The sequence below is a fragment of the Falco peregrinus genome, chromosome 3 (genome assembly GCF_023634155.1).
Source record: "Falco peregrinus isolate bFalPer1 chromosome 3, bFalPer1.pri, whole genome shotgun sequence".
NCBI classification, from domain to species: Eukaryota; Metazoa; Chordata; class Aves; order Falconiformes; family Falconidae; genus Falco; species Falco peregrinus.
The window spans coordinates 78,071,334-78,096,965 of record NC_073723.1 but is presented as its reverse complement, the minus strand read 5'-3'; the positions used below and the strand labels follow the sequence as shown (position 1 = coordinate 78,096,965).

General features: G+C 37.4%; 1 protein-coding gene across 1 annotated transcript in view; it reads left to right on the top strand.

Annotated features, from left to right (window-relative positions):
* Positions 1-24,161, top strand: part of RPRD1A (regulation of nuclear pre-mRNA domain containing 1A) — a 45,958-nt gene extending 21,797 nt beyond the window's left edge. The window contains exon 7 of the mRNA XM_055798330.1: positions 19,515-24,161. Within this exon, the coding sequence (XP_055654305.1) occupies positions 19,515-19,664 (150 nt within the window). The 3' untranslated portion in view covers positions 19,665-24,161. The remainder of the gene's footprint in view (positions 1-19,514) is intronic.
* The last annotated feature ends 1,471 nt before the right edge of the window (positions 24,162-25,632 follow it).

Below are 25,632 nucleotides of genomic sequence, written 5' to 3'. Positions count from 1 at the left end.
TTTTTTTTTTTGCCACCGTTAAGGTCTAGAAATCTTAATAAAATTTTTGGTCCACCAAGCTTCTATATGAAGTCAGAAGGTCACACCACACTCAAGTTATTCTTTACTTTGACATATACTGGTAGTTAAATACTTTTGTTGCATTTTTGATGATAATTTGGCTGGTTGGTTGGAAAGGCTGGCGAGAATCTGACAGAAGAAAGAAGATAAATGGCTAGAACATCAGCTTGCTTTTACTCTCAGCCTTGCTGAAACAAAACGAAGCAAATTTCATTCTATCTCATTTATGAATTTTCAGTGTTTCTACTTAAAACCAGTGTAGTGTAACACAGTGGCATAAAATCTGATGATTTGTGGACAGGGCTGATACCTTTCTGAAGAATTTGAATATGCACAGCAAGTTAAAAGTCTACCAACTGGCAACAACTAGTTGTTTGAGACTGCATTTAAAGAAAATTTGCATCCAGTGTAGTTACTGTAGATCTTGGACAGAGTGCTCATATTTACCTATGTCCTCACATACACATAGGAAAATAATTCTTCAGCTTCCGTTATAGTCTGAGGCAGCAAATATTTTCAGAGCCCATAATGAAGTAATTTATTACCCTTTGTTATTAGTTGTATTTTAATGTCAGCATAGGGGAAAATAAAGGTTTTGCTGGAAGAAATGTTAACTTGTGCAAACTAATAAGTATAGGTGATATGAAAACCTGTTTACATTTAAAAAAAAGTATTGATGAAATATTTTTAGAACACATCAACATTTTGTGGTTTGTAAGGACGGTGCAATTTCCATGGTGGTTGGTTTGGTTTTTTGTTGTTTTGGGTTTTTAATCCCCGTTTGAACAGAAATTCATCTATTACAAGGTCCATCAGTTGTGGGTAAAACATCACTGGAAATAAGAACATTGAAGAATTCATATGAATCTTGCATGACTGAGATAAGGATCATTTTTAGTTTTAATAATTATTCTATTGAATCAGAATGATGTGAGTTCATATGAATCAAAATTGAGTAAGTTCATGGTTGTGCTTCTTCAATCAGGCACCAAAACTATTTTGTTTCCCTACTTTAAATTCATGATGATATTATGTAGTGGTACTACTAAAGTAGTCACAACATTTACTGTGACCATTTCATACATCTTCTGTGGTCTCTGTGCTCCTTTCACGTAGCTACTGATGATCTGAAACACACCTTCAACTTTTCTATTAATTACAAATTCTCCATTTGCAGTTCTTAATAAAGGTACAAGTAAGTAGACAAACGTTAGCCACAGGTAGAATTTTAACACATCATGTTAGTGAGGTCTTTTTACTTGACCAGTAGTTCTACAAATAAGCAGATCATGGAAGTTAGTAACTTCATTATCTTTTCAGCTTCAGTTAAATGCAGAGAGAAGAAATACTGTTTAGTAGGCCTTAAAGTGAAACTGAGTTTTATAGATCAAAAACATCACAGCAATGTCTAAGTCAGTGTAGTAAACCTGGGGAGTTTTACATATAATTTTTTTTTTTTAAAAAAAAAGGAACCCATACATTTTATAAAATTGGGTACTCCTGGTTCTTAAAAAAAGCTCCAGGAGCCCCAGCTGAGAAAGGATGAAAACTTAAGGAAAATAATGTTTCTGTTAGCTGGGCTGTTGGTGAAAAATCTAGTCTGTAACAGAAGGATAAAGACAGTTATTAAAGCAGGCAGGTGAAATAGATGTGAATTAACATTTCCTTTCAGCTAGTAGCAACTGTAGTTTAGCTAATACTGGCCTGATTCTGAAAATTAATCTCCAAGAAGTAACAGTAGCCTTGTTCCCTGGAGAATCCAATCTGGAAGGCTGATCTCCATACTGAAACGCACAATGTGTGTACTCTTGAATCCAGATGCTGAGGGAGAAAAGGGAGAGAGCTGCGGGGCTTTCATGTGATGCTACAGCTACCTGGTAGAAGCGTTTATGCTTGTGCTGATTGGAATTAGAAATTTAGATTTATTATTGTGTATATGCTTACACACACGCGTGTATATATGAACTGTTGCTCACCACCACCACACACCCCCAGCATCTTATTATTTTCTTCATACCTAGATTTCTCTGAGTGTGGTATGATACAGGTCTCTGCAGAGGGGAAGAACAACTTGGAAGCTATGAATTAAAACATTGTACTCAACCGTGTGAAAACACCAAGTCTCATTGACTTGTCTCTTGAAGCTGTGTGTATTAGTTATTGTGGGTGGGGTAATGGAACTGTAAGAGAGCAATTGGGAGAGCTGTTTGGGCAGCAGTGAGGAAAGAATGTATTCCACATGTGTTGTGCTTGCTGAGAATTAATCTCTTTGCTGGGGAGAAACGGAAAGAGTTTTGTCACAGGAGTGCTCACCATCATCTGGTAAGGGTGTGAAGTGGTCCTTAGCCTTGCCTTAAAAATTAGTTTGAGAGTAAAGGAATGGCCAAATTACATTTAGTTCTGCTTTCAGGCTGAAACAATTGAGATATTGTGCAGTTCTGCCAAAACTAAAAGAATACCGGATTACTCTGCTTTGGAATTTTTGGTAAAGTTTTTCTACTACCAAAATCTGGAATGCTTGGACTAAAAATGATGGAAATAAGGAGAAATAGAATGCAGGAGAACAACTTGGTGTGATATAGATCCTGTAAATGAACTCTGTTGCCTTGGAATTTCATTCTACTAATATAGTAAGATGTATCAGATAAAAAGTGTATTAAGCTGACTTGATTAGAGAGGGCAACACATTTTTCAACACATTTTTCTAACACTTCTCAGCTACTGCTGGCAGTGATCAGTGGAAGAGGAAAGAGTGAATTGCTGTTAGAGAAGGCTTATAGGTATGGTGCTAGTCTGATTTCCTGAGAGACTTTAACTGTTGCAGTCATGATGCCAGTCTATCAATTCTTCTTTCATTTGACAGGGAAACACTCTTAATATAATTCAGTTCCTTAAAAGTTTGATAAAATTAGTTTTCTGAATATGTGGCTAGAAGGGAGGCCCAAAGTGATGCTGCGGTAGCTCTTCTCCCCTCAGCCTGCTATCCAGTCAGCTGTGGAACCAGCCATAACCTCCGCTGCTCTTTGCCACAATAGCTGTGCAATGTAGAAGACGTCAGGGGATACTGTGATGGGGAGGGGAGACTTGGAGGGGGCACACTGGATGGATTTGCTGTGGGCTGGAGAATTGGGCTGGTGGGTGGAGTTGGGATGTTTGGCCATTTCTTCACAGAGATCAAATAGCATCACCATTCACTGAACATCCTTGTACCACTGTGCTACCTCATCTTGAAGAAATAGTAGCATTGAGGGCGTAAAATACTTCCATGTGATAATAGGATTGAAACTATTTCTCTGAAGGTATTAGTCTGAAGAGCCAGTGTTTTGAGCTGCTTTCTCCAACTGTTTTATTTTCTTGCCTGATTCACCTTTAAATGCTTACTTTTCACAAAAGCACCTTTCTGTTCAATTTTCATCATCTGTGAAATTGACCTCACAGCAGGTTCTAAATTCACAGTGGTTTGGTAATTTAGAAGCATATTATGAATTCAAATTGATGTAAAAAAAACCCAAAAAACCAAAAAACACCCTTTTGCATTCTTACCAAATAAAGTACACTGCTCCACTTAGAAAATTTAAAAAAAAAAAAAAAATCAGCTGTCTTCAAATTGAAGAAGAGCTTCAGGATTTGAAATGGGACAGTATATATTTAAATGGGAATATTTGAAACACTTGCCTAACTGTCAAAAAGGAATTTTAGTTCCTTGTTTTTCCACACTTGGACACTACCAAATTAAAAATAATAAAAAAAAAACCCCTAGCGTTTTTTTAGGCCAATGAGAGTGGTATATTTGAGGTGCATAGGTGGGAATGTACTGTGACTTTAGGCAGAAAATCAGTGAATGTAAGGCACAAATATATTTTACATGGTTATTAGTGGACAAAATAAGGACTCTGAGGAGATAAATCACTGGTAATGGCATTATCTGGCCCAAGCTGCCTCTCCCTGAATCAGGCTGGTTCTCGGTGCAAACAACATCAGTTCTCTCTCCATAGCTGGGCTGGTTTGCCATAGCATACATGTCATTTCTAAGTGGGGGGGAGGGAGGGTGCTATGAAGTAGGAAGAATGCCACGTGCTTTCTAAAATAATTGCAGAAGTTATAGTAGATACGCACTAGAGGGCTGTAATGTTAATCAGTATTTCGTGATTTAGCACAAGTCCTGAAGTATTTGAAGGTATTCTGCAAGTCTGATTACTTAAGTGTAAGCCAGTGTTAACTAATACAAATCACTGTAAAATGAAGCCTTTGATCTTCCTGCAAGTTAAACATTTCCCTCTGTGTTTTGGGTTATGTTTGGGGTTTTTTTTTTCCCTCTCTTCCCTATGCATCCAAACCAGATTTTTGTATCATGCTCCATCTTTGAGGCCCTGTAAACCAGATGTGGAAATTAAGTTTTGCAGTCAGCACAGGAAACATTTTAAAGCTGTGCTGCATGCAGAGTTTGGGGATAGGAAATGTGTAGTGGCTGCTTTGTTAGTTATTACATTGCAAGAGGATGAGGGTCAGGTTTTGAAAGACACAGAATGGAAAGTTGGAGCATTTAATCTTTGACTTCCACCATTCAAAAGACTTTTGTGAAGTCACTTCTGAAAATGGCACATTAATAACATGTCAAAAATAGCAATAAAACACCGTGAAGAAGGCTGAGAAACAAGATTTAGATCTGACTGGTCCTAAAAGTCAAGTAGATACTTACTTTGCTCTAGTTCCTCAAGTGTTAGGTTATCATTATCCCTTTCCATTCCTACTTATGTATTTCTTTCTGTCCTTTGTTTCTCTTCAGTCAATAGCATTCGCATAAGGTTCATTTTACTCTAGCTCACATACTTCATTCATCAGACAGCAAAGGAGGTAAAGGGACAATGTAATTCATTTGTTCCAGAGTTGTGCCTGTAAACAAGTTCTTGGATTTTATGTGGAGTGCTGAGCTCCTTAAAACTTCTTTAAAAACAAGCCTCATAGCTATCCTGATCTCAATAAATGTGAGCCCTTTGATCATGAAGATGGTAGAAGGCAGAAGACTGAGCAGACGGTATAACTCCCCCAACTGTTATTTTTGGCAATGTTTCAAACACACAGCGTTTTAATGTAATTTATTTCTAGGTTGCTAGCAACTACCAGAGTAGGAGGAATGATTCTGCAAGGGCAATAGATAGGAAATCACTTGTTTCCTGCATCACGTCCCAAGTCACTATTGGTAATCTGGCCCATTGCTTTATTCTTTCTGCGTTATCAGTTTGCTTTCTCCTCAAAATGTGGTCCTTAAGAAAACACTGTATAGAATCTCCTTTTCCTCCCCTCTACCTCATCTTTGCTATCCTACACATCAAGGCTTAACGGTGAAGCTGAATCTGGCGCAATTTGTTGCCTAAGTTCAGAGTATCAAGGTGAAACCTGGTCAAACTCTAGATGTATTCTGGAAACATCATAAAATCTCCCATTTTAAGTTACTTATTTTCTGATGCAGATAATTTACATCTATCAGCCATATTGAACTGTGGTCAAAAAGTGATGGCTCATTTGTAAGGTCAGTATATTTGATAGATAAACGGAACGAGGTGTGCCATCATTGTAGCAACTTTTATTCTGGAGTATTTGGCCTCCCAGATACTGATAATTATTTGGCATTCAGAAAAATTGTTTAGTTATTTGATGGGTAGCTTCCAGCCATATCTTCGGTCTTTCACTCGTCTGTGATTCCGTAATAACCAATGGAAGCGACAGAGACCGCATGGCTGGCAGTAAATCCTGAGTTCATCTTTCTCCATTTTCTGCCTTCTGCCCTAAGAAAATTTTTTTGTGGTGGTGATTTTTGTTGCTGCTGCTATTTTTTAAATCAGTGGTACATTAAACAACCTTTAGTTTTAAACTGCTTAGATCTAGAAGCTGTACCACTGTAACGAGTATTGTGTGTACACTGACTGTTTAGCAAAATAATTTAGCGTGCCACCTTGAAAGCCAGGCATTTCTTGTGTTTGCTGTCACAGGTCATGTAGTGAATTGAGTGCCATTTCCAGTATAGAAACCCATTATTTGGCATAGGGTGATATTAGATGTAGCCTCTGTAGAGAAAATTAAATTCTGTCTGTGTGTATACCTATTAATTTGCTCTCTTGGCCATAACACAATTACCATGCTTAGCTATGGTATTATCCGAAGATGCAGGAATGGAAAGTCCCTACTTATAATTTTCTTATCTACAGAAGAAATCAGATATTCTTGTTGAGCAATGTTATCTCAAAGCCTTTGTATCTTAAGGCTGAAAGTTGGTGGAATAAAGTGCAAACAGAAATGCAGGTACAAACCTAAAGCAGAAAGTACAGTCGCTACATGCTGGCTTGGTTCTAGGGAACCTGCGTGAACTCTTTCAGACAACACATTCTTCTCAAGAACTAATAAATCCTAATTTCTGGATTTCTTCCTGTGCAATAGTGCTGTCTTACAACACAGGCAGCAGCAAGAAATTTTATGTGACTAGGCTATCCTCCAGAAAGTAGTCTTTAAACCACTTTGGTTTCCTGGTTAGCTTCTCACCTGTAATTTATATGGATTGTCAACGCGCTCTCTTGCTGCAATGCCTGTAAGCAAAAGTTATCCTAATACCATTAAAAATGTCATAGGCTCTTTCTTCTGCAGCTGCTTTGTACTCATGTTCTCAGCATTTCTAGACAGAAGCACCTTGAAACTTTATTTTTTTACCTCCTGGCTGATGGGTGTCTTTGGCCTTGTGTGGAGAGAAGAATCCAAGCCAGTTTTGTAGAACACCAAGATCTTCCTTTATTCCCAATCCACATTCCAGGAGAGCTGTTACACTTAGTGCTAATCCTTGAGTCCTAGAGGAGTGCTGCTTTATTGTTGGGCTAATCGGTTTTACCAAGATTGGACTCCAAAGGATCATGCAGCTGCTTTCAAACCAGCTAGTGGAAAATTGTTGTTTTGATATATATGCAAAACGTAAAATGATTACTAGCATGGGGTTTTTTCAGATCTCACGATTCAAGATAGAGAAGCTTCCTGTCAGTGCTGACTGGAAACATCTCATTTATTCCATTCGTGTCCTCATGCACAACTTGGCAAATATCCTAGCCCCAGATCCTTGAAGCCATGCTGGATAACAGCCACTGTAGTCAGTGGAAAATTAATGTTCTTTTCATGCAGCATGATCAGAAAACTTGTACAAACTCAGTAGCAGCTGTAAGTTTTAAATTTATACTTCTGTTAAACAGTAAGCAATAATTCCTGGGCTTCTGAGGCTAATTCCATATGTGGGCTGTGGAATAATCTTGATTACTTGAACTTCAGTTTTGGAGTTACCTGTAAGTATTCATTGTCTTCTGTTGTCTGAATAGCTAACATCCAGTTAAGTAATAACTAAAAGAGCAAGAGAGTTTGCAGAAGCTACTTTTAAAAATACCAGAAGTAAAAAAGACTGAGATGTGTAATGTAGGTTTTAGCTATCCTCAGTTATAAAATGCTGAGCACAAACTCCAGGTTTGCATCTTTCAATGCAATTGATAAAGGCTTAGCATTTAAATATGTGTTTGTTAATTTAAGAAATCAATTGTATTACATGATTTAAGATTTAGAGCAAATTTATTTTCTGCATGTGAGCCAGTGCCCAAGTTTCAGTAGGAGAAAGTTGCTGAAAAATACTGAATTTCATTAGAGCTCCAGTAAAAACAACACTATCAGTGAAAAATGTAACTAGAGATGAACTGTTGTGAGGAACAGCAGGCAGGCTTGCTGTGCTGTCATGGGAGGGAGCGATACTGCACAAATCTGACAGTTCTGTGAGGTCCAAACTTGCATTAAAACAATTTCAGCAGTAGACGTGTTCTATTCAGCCTGCAAAATGCTTAATGGCAGAAAAGCTTTCTCTTATTCTGCTATATACAGACTTTTTTGTTAAAGCATGTTGCCACTTTTTGACAGCACATGTATGTTTAACAATACTTTTTCTTCCAGTGTTTGAGTACCTAGCATGTTTTTATGCTATGCCATACAGCTTTTGCCATGTTGCATAGTGAACTTTCTCCAAACTTCAGTTGGTCTGGAAACATGCACCCTGCACAGCTGCAGGTTTCAACCTACGTATGAATGACTGTGAGGAGGGGTTTTATTGCTGCTTTTACTTGGCCCCTTTCTCTTGATTCTTGAAAATGTAGCTGTGAGCGTCACTTACGCTGAACGGGGGAAAAGCTTGGTTTCGCAGTTTGTTGTTTTCGGCTGTGAAAGGGGGGACAGTTGTGCTCTTTCAGCACCATTGGGTGCTTGCTCTCTCTCGGTGGAGGCTCCTCTTGCTGTGTTGTTGCAACATCAAGGATGTGCGAGAGCTGGCTGGGAGTCGCTGAGGGACTCCTTTGGGCTGCTAAGCCCCTTCAACTTGCAGTGCCTTGCTAGCTTGATTTTTTTCACTCCAGGTGGGTTTACAGGGTACCAATAGAGAAATTACCTTTTGCTTTACAGGGTGAGCCTTATAAAAAAAAACAAAACAAAACATTTGAATGCATGGTGACTTCTACAGTCACTCTTTAAGATGGTCTCTGAAGTTGGCAAGTCTTTATGTTTTATTATAAGTCACGATTAAATCATAAATCGTTTACCATAAGTGTACCTTGGGTTTGGTGCTGTTCCCCTCTTAGGTGGGGGAAATGTTGCCCTTTTGCATGATGGTTCCACTGCAGAGTAAAAGCAAAGTGGCATAGCCGAGCCCTCATAGCAGGCTGGAAACATATACCCAGAGGGCATTTATGTTGTTCTTCATAAACACTTTCTTTACCCTGCACATGATCATGTCCAGCAGACCAGAAATCTTAACACACGTGCTGGCAGGCTGGTTTTGCTGTGTCAGCCAGTCGATTCAGCTCTTGCCTGACCTTCAGCTGCAGGCTCAGACCTGCTGGTTTTGTTTTGCTTTAATGCAGTCCCAGTCGTCAGATGCTAGGTGTAGATTTGGTTTATTTTTTCTTTTAAACTTCATGTTTGCAAGAGATCTGGAAGCATGAGCTTATGGACAGACCAGTCTTAACGGTTTACTGAACAAGTAGGGAAGAGATGGACAGGTATCTAAAAAGTTCTTAAATCGCCATACAAGCCATATATATTAAATTTGTATTCCGTTAATATTTGCCACAATGGTAAGCCCTTTTCTGCAGCAAGGGTAGAGTCTCCATGTCTACTTCAGGTCTTGTTTTCTCAGGGAGTTTGAAGCAGCTCACCATCAAAATGAGACATGTAATTATTTTGCCGTTTGGACATGAAATCTGAAAAAAACCCCACATATTTCCCTATTTTCCTGAGGTGGTGTAAGGAAAAACACCACTTCAGAAGATCTCAGGTTCCTATTTTAGCCTGTATAAATGGAAGTAGAGCCTGAGTTTTTCCCTGGAACCTTTGATACAAATTTAAAACAGTCTCAAGTTTGTGAGACTGGATTTTGTACAAATAAGAGAGAAATTCGGAATGTCTGTCATACAACAAAACCAAGGGTAATGTACCTGGTCAACAGGTACCTAAGTGCCTTGCATACTGACATACAAGAAGCCTGGAATTTAAGTGATTTACTACTTTGTGTAATTTCTTTTCTTTTCAACACTGGAAACCCAAATAACTAGTTTAGGAAATACGGTAAAGGAACTAATGAAGAAGAGTTTAGAATGGATGAAGAACTGTGTTTAGGTGTTTTATTACTCCCTATTGAATAGTCAGAAATCTCAGAATCTTTATTGGGAATATCTGAAATGCTGTACTTTGCAATGATTCTTCCGTGTGTTCCCCTCATTCCAAAATTACACATTTATTAAAAATTGGGTGAAAATTGAAAGAATTTTTTACATTATTTGCATTTTTCCTCTGTAATATATCTACCACGTTAGTCACGATTTAATTTGTAAATATCTTAGCGATAAATTACTTTAACAACATTTATCTTACTATGCTTTCCTGATGACCTGATCTTCCAAGGTCACTTCATCCACAACTGGATAGAAATACAGACCTACAAAACAGAAGACCCCACAGGTGCTCTTAGAGCTTCTATATAAATCAATATAATGATTTTAAAGACCTTTTTAAATGAAATACAGGTGGACTGCATGGATGAAAGATGCTTTAACAAGCTAAGACATTATAAATAGAAATGATTACTAACCTCTGATACATGTTTTCTTTTATCAATAGATCACAGAAAGATGTGCATTAGTGGGGTTATTGCAAACTGTAGGCTTTTGGGAGGAAAATAGTTCATAATGGGAATGAAAACTTCAGGAAAAACACTGTAAATGTCTTTCCTTGTTCTTTTTAATCTTGTTTACTTGTTCTATGTTCTGCTTTCTCTCTAGACTTTTTCTTCTCTAGTTGCTTATGATTTCTGCCCTGACAACCTCTTTTTATTATAAAATAAAACTAGCTATTTGAGCAATTCAGAATTGGGTAAATAATGCCAAAAATGTGTGTGTGTGCCAAATCTCCTGCCTGAAATTGGTTGTTTGATGAAAGACTTTCACATTGTGAATTCTTCTGTAGTTGCTCTGTGCTCTGTATTGGTATTGTTTCCCTTTTGCAAAGCTTCCTCATCATAATATTTTAATGCTAAAGCTTTAGGCTAAGCAATGTTTTTTCAATGATAGAACTTCTATCTATGCACATTGTTAGGAAATTAAGATTCTGCTCCTTTCTTCTTGGCTGTAGAAGTGGTATGGTTGCTTGTTTGCTTCATGCATGGTAGTATTTTCATTGGAGATATTCCCAGAGGACATATGAGGAGCAGTTTCAAGAACGAAGTCAGAATATCTACTACTGCTGTGTAATTCTCCCAGCTTTACCAGTCTCATGCTCCCATCCCCACCGCTGAACAGTGCATTTGAAGTTTCTATTTCACAGTCATGAAAGGAGAGAAAAACAAAATTACCATGCAGCATATCAACAGTTTGTCTTGCACAGATAGTTATTCTCATTGGTCGCATAAACTATAGTTACAATTCTCAAGTGATGCTGAGCACTTTCATCTACGATTAAAGCAAATCAGGCTTGTTAGTGGTTATTCTTTGAGCTGTAACTAAATCCTGTTCTTTAGAATCCGTGTCTCTAAAATGGATATTTCAACCTACTTAATGAAATTGTGAGAATGAGTTGACAAGTGTAATATGAAACTGTCTAGCTGATAAAATGTATTAGACTGTACACACATTGGATGACCCCCTGGCATTTCTTGGGTTATTTGAGAACCATTCTTTAGAAATCTCTTTAAGAAATAGTCACATGCTCTTCAGGTAAGACTATTCTGTAATTGTAAGATGATTGTCCTTCACAGCTGTTTCTTCAGGTTGGATAGGAGTCATTTATGAACTGAAAAAATAAAAGACAGAAATATTACTTAAATTAACAAGGTCAACAGCCTGTAGCAGAAAGTTGAGATCTTTTATTTCACTTGAAATATAGCTAATACTCAACCTTAGGTCAATAAAACACTATTTTATTCAAACACCTCTCACTGATTTTCTTTGTGCTCACAGGTGAACACGGCAGTGGCTCTACACTGCGGTTGCAAAAGCTATACACATTAGCCTGCTTTAAGCTCTCTCCTTCTTGGATTTGACTGCCACTAGTACTTAGCCTTGCTATAATAAAGCTGGGTCTCAGGTTTCTACTTTATTTAGATCTTTGACAAAAGAAAGGGATCTGAAACAATTGTCTCTTGGCTAGCTATAAATAAATCCCCTACCTAGTTACCTGCAGTGTTTCTTTCATTCTCAGATTCACTTTTCATCTTCAAAATAGTTATGTGTAGTCTTGAGTTTATAGAATTTTCATACTCTCAGATATCTGTTTGTCTCTGTTAAATAATGAACATCAAAGTCCATGTTTTTGTGGTTCGACACCCACAGCATTAGCTTTAGAAAGATGAGTTGCACATGTGGAATCTGAAATTGGAACTGAGACTGTTGTAGACCTGCAGGCAAGGGTTGCATGAAATGAGGGATGTGCGTCAGAATAAAACAATTTTTACAGTTCATCTGTTAGGTATAGTAAATATTTGAACCTGAAGACAACTGTTCTTCAATGCATTGCTTAAGGCATGTTACTTCTAATAGATCATCAAATTTTTTCATTCATAGATTCCTTTAAAATTAGACCCTGATATGCTTTAATTTGGATTTCCTTCAGATCATTTGTGAATAGGTGAAACTTTTAAGAAGCTATCCCTAAGCCTGCAGCCATTTCTTTTTTAATTGTCTTATTTTCAAAATTGTTCTACTTTATTGCTTGTAAGTCTGTCTTAACTTGAATGTTTGAGCACAATTTCTCAGAATTGTTCTGAAGTGCCTGATTGCTTGTCATCAGAAGCTCTCAAAAGCTTCATTCTGTCAGCCAAGATTTGAAACTTAAGCATTCAGTGTAAGTTCAGCATCTCTTGGAAGTGTGTAGCTGTGTGTTTATTATAATGGCTAAATTTTCAACCAGATAAAAATGCTGCATCAGATAATAAAACACAAGGAGACCAAATGGAACCTCAAGCAGGCATCTTTCATTGGAGCTGCTGCTAATATCTGCCATCCTGAAATGCTTTAAATTAAATCGTTGTCCTGGAGAGATTCTCTAATGAAATCAATGTCTTTAAATAGTAATTCATTTTATAAATTAATATTAATCACTGTGTACCTTTTAGGATTGAATGGAGGTAAATATAAACTAAGTAAGCCTGGTAATACTCCTGGTAATTAAGCTTGTAAGTCCCTGTTTTCTTTAATTTCTCTAAGCTTTGACCAACTTTTTGCCCACAAAATCTTCAAGAATAAAACTAAGGACAAGTTTGTAATAAAACACTCTTAAAAAATGACCTTTTCTTTGAAATTACATAACCAGAATGGGCTGAAGAAAACTTCTGCAATTGCAACTGTATGCAGTTGTTCTCTAAGCTCATCGTGGGGCAAGCACCTGACATGAAAGCAGAGAACTTCCATGGGTGGGTTGTCCATGGCTCTAGTGAGGCTTAACTAATGGGGAGGTGGAAGCTGATAGGTTTGAATGCAAAACTTGGACAAGTTCCACTGGAACTTGGCACCAAAAGCTGCAGAGATTAAGAAGGGATCCAGGACTAGACATTACAGTGAAGAATGGATAGGAGATCAGGTGGCTGAGAAGAAAGGGAGTGACCAGCCATAAAAGCATAATGTCATGTAGGACTGAAATGGGAGGAACTGGAATTCCTTTGGACTAAAAGAATGGAAGCAAAAACTGGTATGAGGTGGTAGATCTGATGGAGATATTATATAGACAGAGAACAAGGACAGACTGAGTACAGGACTAGGGAGAAATAGGTGGAACTGGAACCAGATGTAGCCAAAACTATAGAGAAAGTGGTAAGTGCAGACAAGGATTAGAGAGGGAGGAATTCGCATATGGAGCCAGAAAGGAAGGAAATTTGAACAGTTAGGCAAAAACCAGTTGTGAGTGTTTGTATTACATGCAAATGCAGTCATGGCAGGAGTCTTGAGAGGCATGGAACAGCCTTGCTGGACAAAGGTGGGTTCTAGGAACAGTGTTCAAGGAATGAAGATGCAGACCAGGAGTCAAGACTGGGGTGAACAGGATTTGAGACCCAGGTTTAGGCTGGAAGGAGCTGGGTTTTCAAGGAATTGGGTTTTCAAGGAATGGGACAAATGTGACCACTGTGAAGGACTTCACATTTCTGATAATCACCCTTCCGATGGGAAATGACTTGGTAAAATGCTTTGTTCCTATTTACTACTGCTGATTTGAAGATCTACAGTGTATTTTTGTTTGTGCAACAGCAAAGTAGTTGGTGGTGGATAAAGTCATTTAATCAAGCTTTTTTCAGGTGATCACTCATTTAGTCTGTGCATTTCAAACTTCCGAAGTCATTGGTTCCTGTTACTTCATTTGCAGACAAGCTGAGGAGTCTCTTAAGTTTTTAACTTAATTTGGAAAATTTGCTTTGAAGCATTAAGTTCTTGGTAATTTTAAGTAGTAAGAAAAATGGGATACTCAAGAGAATGCATTTCATTTTGATCTGTCAGCTCGAAGTTTTCTGAAGAATAAACTGCATTTTGCAACAGTAAAGTATGCCATTAGAAAACCTATGAGAAGATTAGTAATGTGTGTACAGAGTAATGCATAAAGTAAGTAATGCTCGGTGCAATGCATAGAACAATACGGAATAAACAAAGCAGTCACTAGGTAGGTGCTCATTGCTTCAGTGCTATTTATTTTGCTCTAAATGTCGTAAGACCTAATGGAAAACTGATAGATTCTAACACACCGAGAAGCTGAAGCTTTCTTCCAAAAATCTAGTTTCTAGTTAACCAAAAGGTATAATGGAATGTTAGCCAAGTCAGTCCTTTCCTGAGCTTGTCATAACTGTCCTTGATTTTTCAACCTTGTGGGCTTGTGTGAAGCATATAGATGTGTTCAGACTGTTCAGTGTCTTAAATAAAAGTTATTTCAAGGTTTTGTTCATCCTTAACACCAGTAAATAGGTTGAGCCTTTAGTCATACTGGTGAAGAACATGAGCCATGCTAAATTTCTAAAGGCAGTAAAAAATTTAACCCTACTTACCTGTTTTCCAGAGTGATAGTGAGGCTCATCTGACTCCTTCAAGTCTAGTTGTCAGTCTTCCTTGCAGAAAAATACCTAGACTGGGTGAGGCAGGAGATTTCAGCAAGGTGGAGTCTGTAAACAAATAAGGTGTTTCTGAACTTCAGAATCTAGATATCAGGGTATCACATGCTATTTACCTTCATCTCAGCCTCTGGGGATTTCTGGTGGTTTCTTGTGCTGTTGGACAGAGCACATGAGAAGCCTTCGCTCTGTGGCACAGCTTGAACATCTGCACCTGAAACTGGAAGGTTGGCACAGACCTAGAAAGTCAGAGATCTCAGTTGTAAATACGATGATGTACATAGAGGCCATGGATGTTGGTGTACACACATGACCTTAACACTTGAAAAGCCTTTTAAGCCTTTTGGGTTTTGTTTTTTCTGTATTGAGAGTACTGATTTCCACCTTAACTTCCTTTCTGTAGCTAACGGGTACAGATTAAATATTTGTGTTTTCTGCAAACCTTTTATTCTTGCTTCAGAATCAGACTTTGTTTCTTTCATTTGGCTATACATTTTCAGCCATCAATATTTTGATGCATGCGATAGCCTTAGTGATCAGATGAGGATTCAAAGTCATATTCATATTGCAAAGGGAAAGCATATCCATGAAGTACCAAGTTGTTTCAGCTGTAGCACCACTCTAGGGTAATTGCAGAAACTCTGTATTATTTCAGCCTATTTCAGTTGGAAGGGAAAATATTCTCTGCAGTGCACAGCCAGTTTGGCCTGCCCACGTTTTTGTTATTCATTATGATCGTAGTGTCTAATCAAAAATTATTTGGCTTTTTTGCCTGGTACTTATTTGATAGAGAATTACTATTAATCTAGGTGTGGAATCCATGGAATCCATATATTACTAGCATTTTTTTTTCACAAAATATCCATATTCTACACTGTCAAGTAATGGAAACTGTAGTAATCAGTGGGATTCTAATGCGCAAAATAAGTTCTTCTAATTATCTCATAAACCTACTATTATGACTGGAATTACAAGAAATTATTGCTTGAAAGTAGTGTTATCTTAGACTGCTGAAGAAATTGAAGAGATTTTAATTCCATACATCAGGTTGCCCGTAGATCCCAAGAGTAAGGTTCCCCATAGGCAGCAAGCAATGCAAATTATGCTCAGTGTAGCAAAAGAAAACACGATACTTCTGCCTGTCCTTCACTGTTTGAAGTAAATAGCTTGAATCTTGTCTCATTTACGCAGGGATAATTTTAAGTATATGTAAGAATCAACATAATGAAATTTAAATTCTCCATGAGGATTTCTGCAGCTAGAAGTGTCAACTGTATGGTTAAATTGTTACTGGGTTATATAATATACAGTATTTCTAATGGAGTGACAATATCAGAAATAACACCTAGATATCTCCATTCCCACTTCTTGGCTTTAAGTCACACTTTGTAGGTACGTGTGCATGCTATTATTTTAAAATAATAAAGGGTGTACATACGAGTATTGTTGATAAAGAGTACTTGATACTTGTATTCCAGCAGTCCAGGGCTACTTAGGTAATGCCAAGACTGTGTTAGCAGACTTAAAAATATATAAGCAAACCCTTTCAGAAGTGACTAGTGATTTTAAATAGAACCAAACTGTGAAAAGCAGCCCCTTTGAAAGTACTTCAAAACTGCTAAGTCACTGTACCTGAAAATCAGCCCTCTTTTGAACTTGCTCACCAGTCATGACAACTAGATATTTTCAGCGATTTCTAGAATGATTTTGAGAGCGTCATGGAAAATGAGGTGCTGTGGATAGGTGAATAATGTTTCTGCTTGTGGGGGAGGATTATAATGAATATTGACCCTGTAGTTGCAGATCTCATATATGCTTTGGATTACCAAAATCATATTTAAATGGCATTCTGTAGCCTCTACTGCATCAATAATATAATGAACTATAAAACTTTATGTAATTTTTTATTTGGTTCTATAGTAAAAACCTTAAGCAAACTTTCTCAGAGGTCTCCCTTTCTGAGAAGCAGGGAGCAAATGTTGACTCCCTGAGAGTGTGCTTTATCCTAAAGTATTGGTGAGAGGAAGAAGGCTGTGTCATATGGGAGACTGAATTTATGAGAGTATTTTCCTTAGTGAGAAAAAGGAACCTACTGTCAGTAATATTGATCAAGCTGATATTCACTAGGCAACAAGTCTCAGGCAAAATTTATATGGAAAATGCTGTATGTCAGAAATGTGATGTTATTATGGAAATGCTTTATTGTCAGCTAAAGGGAATTTTAATGGAGTCAAGCAACTGGCAGTCTAGTGCAAGACAACATTTCAGGTTTTGGAGTAAAGTCTTGAGAGAATAAAGCTGCTAAGTGTGATCTGCACGCATTTGCCTAGCATCACGCTTTGAGCTAACAAAGTGATACCCATTTTCTGCTTCGCATTCTTCATTGACAGAGAATGAATTTTCTCACGATTCAGCTGAATCAAACACCATTTGCAAGAATTAACTGCTGGAGTGATTTTATCATTAATTTCTTTTACTGACTTTGGGCCTTATGAGTGTTTTGATTCTGCTCACAGTTCTGCTCATCCTCTTCTGTCCAGCAGTGCGTCTTTCATGACGGATGCCTGGTCTTTCAGCTTCAAGCTTGCTCAAGGGCCTCATTGCCCAGTGCTCAATCTCCAGCCATCCTGCTTCTGAGAATAGTCATTCTGGTTAATTGCCAAATTGTTTATTTTACTAAACAATGAAACCTATCTTTTCCTCTGACATTAAAATCTGTTCCCTAAAACAATTGTCAGGAGTATATGTCTGCAATCCAGACTAAAATAGTGAAAAAGGGAAGAAGTATTCTTAGTGGGTTTTTACATGCTGACAAAGGACTATGATACATACAGAATCAACTCACTGAGGCCTCTGGATGCTGCTGTAATACTCATTATGAAGCTGTAAAGTATTTGTGGCCTTTGGGCTTTACTGTAAGGCTACAGTATTCAGGATACAGCCCTTCATTTCCACAGCCATGTTCTCAAGTCACTTACACCAGAGAGAACATTTTGGGCAAGTGTGAGCAAGCGACAGTTTTCCTAGGACCAAGGGACCCGCAGTCGTAAGGCTTTTTTGGTGACCTGTATCATAAAAGGAACACTGCTTTGCCCTGTGTGCTGTCCCCAGGCATTTACAGTTCTGCTGACTAGGCATCTGTAGTATTTTCATTGTGTTTAGTATCTCATAAGACTCTGAACTTTATGTAGTATTTAATTTTAAAATAGAAATTATATCATGGAATTGATTATCCTAATTCAAGGACACTTTTTTCTCTTTTTTTATGTAAAAATTTCATTACTACTTTTTTTAGCTATGCATAATAGGGTTTGGACTAGATGATCTCTGGAGGTCCCTTCCAAGCTGACCATTCTGTGATTACCTTCTAATTAAGAATTTAAGTTTTCTTGTGGTTCTCTTACCGTCCTTGGGAAGAAGGCCACGCTGCTGATAATAGTCATGAACTTTGCTTTTATGAGTGTTGGACCTTGTCCAATAATCTTGATCACGCCCCAGGTATTTAACATTTGTACTTCTGTGTTGGGTTCTACTACCAAAAGCTCTTTTCATTGGCCTTCCTTTTTACTCCCTGCTATTAACAGTACAGAAAAATTTTTAAAATTATGTTTAGACCTTGTAAAAAGCTGTTACCTTTTATAGACATTTGCACAGTGGTTTTATACTCGCTGGAACTTTCAAGTGTTTATATTTGGCACTTTTAGAAGATGATGTAGATTTTTTCCCCACTATTATTTAGAAGTGGTTATAATCATGAGATCTTGGTTATCCATGGGCTGATTATCCAAGCTGTAGGTTAACTATGTTTTATTATTTCCAGCCATTCCCAGGCTGCAGCAAAACCTGCAGCTGCACTAGAAAGTCTCTGCATTTGACATGTCAATTACAGTGTAATTTCATGAAGTGCTGCTTTGCCTGCTAACGCTTAAGTCTCTTCTGCTCTCCAAAGAAATGTGTTTCCAAGTTTTTGAAATGTTAATATTCCTGTAAATTGTACCCTTATCTTCCTACATTTTGGAGTAACTTTTTTCATTTTATACAAGCTGGTATTCTCTATTATGTCTCGTATTCTTAATAGGTGAGCACTAACTATATTCTAGTGCACTGGTTTACAGTGTTGAATACTTCATTTTGTAAAATGTTTCATGTGAAAAGTGCCTCATAATCATCAAATATATCAATTATGAGAGATGTGAGCTCTATTCCAATACAATGTGAAATTGTAAGTCCGCAATTCAAAAAGTTTCTGAAAATTCGTGGTGAGATCCATAAATGTACTGATGCAATATTTTTTTATTGTAAAAGTTAATGCTAAATACTTAATTGATCAGCTTGGTGGGACTGATCAACAGCTCTGGTTAGGTGGTATTTGGTTGGGTTTTATTCTTTCATCAGCATGAGCTGAAAGTATCTTCTTTGACATCAGTAAGTTTATTGTCCCATACTTTGTGAGTGGTAGCAGAGTATGTGTATCAGTTATCCTTAATTCAATTTCTAAGAATAATGCCTTTCTACTAGTCACATGGAGAAATGTGTGTAGCTGTGTTAACTAGGATTGTCTTCCTTGTTTAGCTTTTATGTACATACAATTCAAAACAGAATAATCCCATAGGTATGCTTCTGAAGCCAGATGCTGAGAAAATGCTAGAGCTGATGCCTCTGCCTCCAAAATACCCCGTTCTCACCTGTTAAAGGATGTTTAGTCATCTAACTTGCAGAAGGAATACTTTCTTTGGGAAACCTCAAGTGCAGTAAGTAGTAGAGATGGTATTAGCAAAAAAGCCTCATGTTGAATTCTTCTGCATTACAGGAGTACAAACGCAAGCTAGCCAGAGTGTCCCAAGTACGGAAAGAACTCAGGTCACGCATCCAGAACCTGCCTGATCTCTCTCGACTTCCCAATGTCACGGGCAGCCACGTACACCTACCATTTGCAGGAGACATCTACAGCGATGATTGATTACAAAAATATCCTTCCATAACCTCTACTTTTCTGTGAAATGAGGGGTAGGTCAGACTGATTGGTACTCTTGTAGTATTATTTTTGTATATTGTTGGAGACTGTCAGTAAAAATACTCTAATAATTTATAAAAAATGGTTTAAAAAGTTGCTTTGTTTACTATTTTATTGGTGAGTGAAGATAAGGGTACATTTATAAAAGTGGCACTGTGTCTATTACATTGAAGAATGGATAATTATCTTATCTTTTGTAAAGATTTTAGTTGGGTGCCCTGTAAAAAAACATGCTAAGATTTTTCTTATGTACCCTGTATTAAATGTAGATCAACATATATTCAACACATACTTCTAACTCGAGACATTTCAGTTGCTAGTGAGGGAGTGAAATGTGGAAATCACAAGCTTATGCTTGCAAGAAGGTTGATGCAATTTAATGCAAAATTAAAAATTATCTTCCTGTCGCATTAACATTTAAATTGCCCACTCCCAAAACAAGTCAGGTGGGTTTTTTTGAAGTAAATGTTAGTAATTAATTTTGTATTGGAAGATATAAACCACGTTACACTGAGCAGATCTTTTAATAACTCAAAACATTGCAATATTCCAGTATCATTTAAAAGTTAGCATAGGAAACTATACAGTCGACCAGTTTAATTATGTTTCAAAAATTTAACTTTCTTGTTACAGCTGCTTAATTTCTAAATTGAGGGACCATTCATTTGTACTCTAATCCCTTTCTGGAACCTCTGTCTCCATCTAAAAAGGTTAATCCCAGAAATGTGAAGCCATTTTACAACTTTAATTAAATTGAAAGGTCATTCTCAAAACTGTCCCAATTGTTAAATTCCCTTTATTAAAATTTGACAATGCTATGTACCATCCATATATGCAGCAACAGGATGATACAGCCATGCTGTACATGCTCTTCCACTGAGAAACCCCAGAGGCGAGCATGGGCTTCCAGCCCCCCACCTCGACCTGCTCTGGCAAACATTTCTAGATCTTGATCATTTTTTCTCACAGAGCAGGAGGAGACAGTTCAGGCCTACATATAAGTCAAACAGTGGAAAATTATTGCCAAGTGTCTGTTTATAAAAATGTCCTTTGCATGGAACAAACGTGGTATTTGTCTACAGGTCGCTAGCTGAAGTTGAGAAAAGTCCTTTTTACCATATTATGCTCCAGCTTTTAAGTTCACCTAAAAACTTAAAGATACAGGCATCTAGCAGTTTGCCAGGAAGTTTAGGCTTTTCAGTCAATTGGAATGAGGCACGTAACTGTTGAGTGATTTAAAAGATACCTACCTGTACCTTTGGCATTTAGGTGACCTTAAAAACCTGGGCTACAATTGTTTGAGTCGGATATATCATCGGAGTATTTAATGATTGCATTTTGCTCCTGGGTTTGCACTTGTCAGTTTTGGGGTTTTTTTTTTACATCAGTTAAGTACACAGTTTACAAGTTTAATGCTCCTCACATGAAAGCACATTTTTTTTTTGGAAAATCTGTTCTTCCTTTTCAAAAACCACAATTCAAAACAGTTCTGGAGTGAAATTGTTGGATGGTGATCTGTCACTAGCTACTGACTTCTACAGTGCTAATCACTAGAATACTTGTTGGATGTGAATGGAGAATAACCTTTCTCATTAAAATGGACAGACTTGGACATAAGCACCTCAGTCCAGTTACCTTTTTTCATGGAAGTTGCCATGAATTAGACCTCAGTAAAGTATAGAAAATCCCCTAAAAGATAAAAATACAAGCTGTTGACATAACGTTCCATAGCATGCAATGTAAAATGCTAATTTCATCAAAAATTTCTGACAGATAGGAATGCTGAACATAGTTCATCACAGCTCACTAGCTGTCCAAAAATTTGTACATTTTGAGTGGCAATTTTCCACTCTGTAGGAAAAAACAGCTAACTATAATGAATCCAGAGGAGTGTTTCTTTAAAGTCTAATATGCAAAATTCAGTAACACTTATTGGCATCCTTTCAGTGTAGGTTCTTGATAAGAAAAGGAATTTTCAGGTACAATTTTAATGTGTAAAATATTTCTGTTCTAGTAGGTTACATTCAGCTCCTGAATTCTTATAGACATGTACGTGCATTACAGCTGCAGTTAAAGCTCAGTCTTGCTAAAGAATAGCACCAAATTTGTGATAAATATTAAACCAGCTTAATCTATTAAGAATTACAGAACCATTTGTAAAACAAGAAGGATAAGTAGTTCATGGTTGAATCCCACCCATGGAAAACTAAATTTGTACCCAGAGGTGATTATAAGTGCAGCAGCATGACTTGTTTAGAGTGCATTGAAGGATCTAAGTCTTGGATACTCAGAACCATAGGGAATTAAGCTTAAACAGTCTTTTGCTACCTTAATTAGAATTGATTATAATAACAAAGTTGAATGCTGAATTTCCTTGATCTCTCAAGAGTATCAAAAATGACACAACACTTACTTCACTAGACTTGTTTTTCTATACATAACTCTTTGTGGTAATGTCGCTTATCTACAGATAATGTGGAACTGATAAAAGAATGAGGAAAAATCTCAACTTCTTCTGGATGTATATAAGTTTTAATTTTGAGAGAGTGCTATTTTCTGGATATATTTTACTTTATTTTACTGTGAAATTGTTTACTTCAAGGAATATTTCATAGCTGGGTTTTTGGAAATGATCCCTCAACTTTGTTTAGAAAAGAGGACTTGCGGTCACTCTTGTGGCAAGTGTCATATATTAGTGGCTCAATGGTACATTGGTTTTTTATTTATATGGGAAAGGCATCAGGTATCAACTAGTTAGAAGATTTATGTTGTAACTGTAATAGTGTAGCAGGAGATAACATGGTATGATACAAACGCAGCCCTGTAGTATCAAAAAATACCTCCAAATCCTCAGGTTCCAAAATTTAACGTACGTACTTCTGATGTCTCAGGAAGAAAAGGGGCTGGGTGGGGGTAGGAAGGGAGCCTAGGAGCTGGAAGGGAGGAGAACACCCCCGGCTGGAAATGAAAAGCAAAACAAATGTCAACTTTTGTCAAAACAGAAGTTAACAGTGTGAAACTGGGCAGCACCATGTTTTAGCTGTAGGTGGGATTAGACAATAGAACTGCTTTGGGGCATTACCACCCTGGGAAAGAAAATGTGTGGGTGTACCCTGCTGGTCTCTTCTAATGTGGTCTGACTCTACTCAAACCAGAATACCCACTCTGCAAAAGGCACAATTATAAAATATCTGAACTTTTTTATCTCATAATAAAAGCCTAGTAATTAGATTATTTGCTTCACTATATTGCACTTTTATTGAACGTTCTCTGAAAAAAGCAAAGAGATTTGCCATGTGAGAATGCTTACCTTGGAGGTCACTGGGACTGCTTGTATATTCTAGCATTTGCAGGCTCAGGCTGTTTTTGCAGAATGTTTTGAAAGATATCAGGAATATTACCCCACTTCTGTGGTCTTAAAAATAAATGTGAAGTCCTTAGTTACAAAAATTACCATTCTTAGAAATTGTGTTTCATTACTCCTTTTGAAAAATAAACTACAGCCTGCAGTGACATTAGCTTGTCTGTTTCACTCCATTAATGTTTGTATTAATATATTAAACTACCCACGTTAATCCCCAGTAACACAACCCAAACCACATGATTATGTATTTTTATCTGAGTAGTCTGAATGTCAAACTGAGAGCTTTCATTATGATAAAATTACATTCCTGTTTACCTGAAACTTAAAAAGACAATGTGTTAGGACTTCCACAGACTAATACTGCTCTCACAAGTCAGTGGTTACTCAGTCTGGTACTTCAATAATGACCCAAAACACATACATAGGATGCAGTAGCCCCCTGTGCAGATGACCGTGGAAGACATGGATAGGCTGGATTGGGCCTCTAGAGAAGAGCTGGATTTCAGCCTTTTCAAATGTGAGCGAATAGATTCACAAGTGTGGGGGGTTTTCAGTGGAAAAATTACTGAAGTAGACAACCAGCACGTCTAAAATTTGATGGTTACATTTATAAATATTTAGGGCGAGCTCTGCTCATTCATGCATATGATCACAGTGACTATTTCTGCAAGTAAAGAAAGCAGACCTAAGTATAGTGTCTGAAGTGGAATTTATTTTTTTTTTTAATGAATGACCAATTTTGCCTCGGCTCCTATTTCAGTGTGTCATTTATCTTGATTAAGTAGTAAATCTCTTCCATCTTGTTATTTAGAAATCTGATTTCATCTTTACAATATTTAAAGTATCCTACTAAGCATGATGTTTTTGTGGGAATTTGCAAAAGTTCAATAGCACTCATTATTTGTTTGCAACAGAAATAGACTCGTTTATTAAAAGCTAACAAGTTTGAAATGTAAAGATGTTTCATTATTGTGCTTTTCTGACAGAACGTGTAATCCTTGTGTAATTTATGTCCTCAGAATAACACCTGTATGTACGCTCTTTCATATTTAATAGAATAAAATGTTGTTGTAAAAACATCTTTGAAATCAATGTGTGTTGCTTGCCTATGCAATCGTGTGGTGTGAAATGGCTTTATTGTAAACTGCTCCGTATACTTAGGAAGCAGTATCTTCCAAAATCTCATAGTGAATGCTGGGGAAACGGTCAATACTGATTTTGAAGTTTATTACTCTTCATATTTGTATTTTGTGTGAAAAGTTTAAGTGAGGAAGCAGTGCATTAAAAAGTCTGAGGTCATATCTATAGAATTGTAAATTTCTTAAAAAGAAATATTGTTCATACACCATCTGCTTTGGCCGAAGTTTGCGTTTCTTTAGAGGCCTGGCCAGGGCTGAGGGAACGAGTTGCAATATGCTAGCTTGAGCTTCCCAGTACTTAAAAATGGGAAAATGTTTCTGTTGCATTAAAGGGGAACGGAGTAATTTCACAACAGGCTCAAACTGATATTTTAAAATAAAATGTGCATTAGTTGAGCTGGTTATATTAAGACATACTTTGTATGTGGTGTGATGCTATTACTGTGAATGATGCACATACCATTGCATAAACAGAATGTGCATGAGCTGGGAAATGACTCTCACTGTAGTTCAAGGCCTGTGTGCAGGGGTGTACGCTTAACGGAGAACCTTCTTGGTCTGGCTTTACGAAGTCTGAGTGAAATTCTGGCCTCGCTGAAATCAGCTGGCTGTTTCTTCTCCGTACAGTTGTTCTTCCAGCTCTTCAAACGCAAACCAGTAATGCTGCACAGCAGAGGTTTGGCGGGGAGGCTTAGCAATAGTTCGTGTTCCATCGAGTTCAGGAATGTAATATATTCTGAAGGGAGGAGTGCATCACATGCATATATGTATGTGCATATATATATATATGGATCTGCTGTGTGTATATGTATCTATATAGCTATATGCATAATTATATATAGATATGTATATACTTGTGGGGTTTTATCTATATGTTTTTCAATATACTGATTCTGTGGAAGTCCAGTAACAGAAAAAGATTGTATTAGAGGCTTAAGAATAATGTAAAACCACTTCAGATATAAGACACCAACGGTATTTCTGCCCAGCATTTGGAAGCACAGTTGTAAAAGAAAAGAATGACACATACTTGAATGATTTTTTCCCTTTCTTCCCACAGTAGAGTCTGATAGCTTGCAATACTGATCCCTTATAACAACACACCTGAACATGTCCAGCAGCTCTGGTAGTCACAAAGATGTTGTTTGGAGCGCAACAAGACTCTGTCTACATTTAACAAATTGCACATTGTAACAGGAATACACCTGGAGCACAGGACGCCCGGAGCTCGATGCCTGCCTATACACTTTTTGGAGATGCATACTTCAGTGCGCTCTCCTGTGATCCAGTGGATGGAACGCCCATTAGCAGTCGCAGCACGCTGGTTGTGCCCTGGATCATGTCTTTTATCCATTAGCTGTAGTTTTATCCAAAAGGACGTGACTCGTACTCTGAGCTCACCGAGCATTGC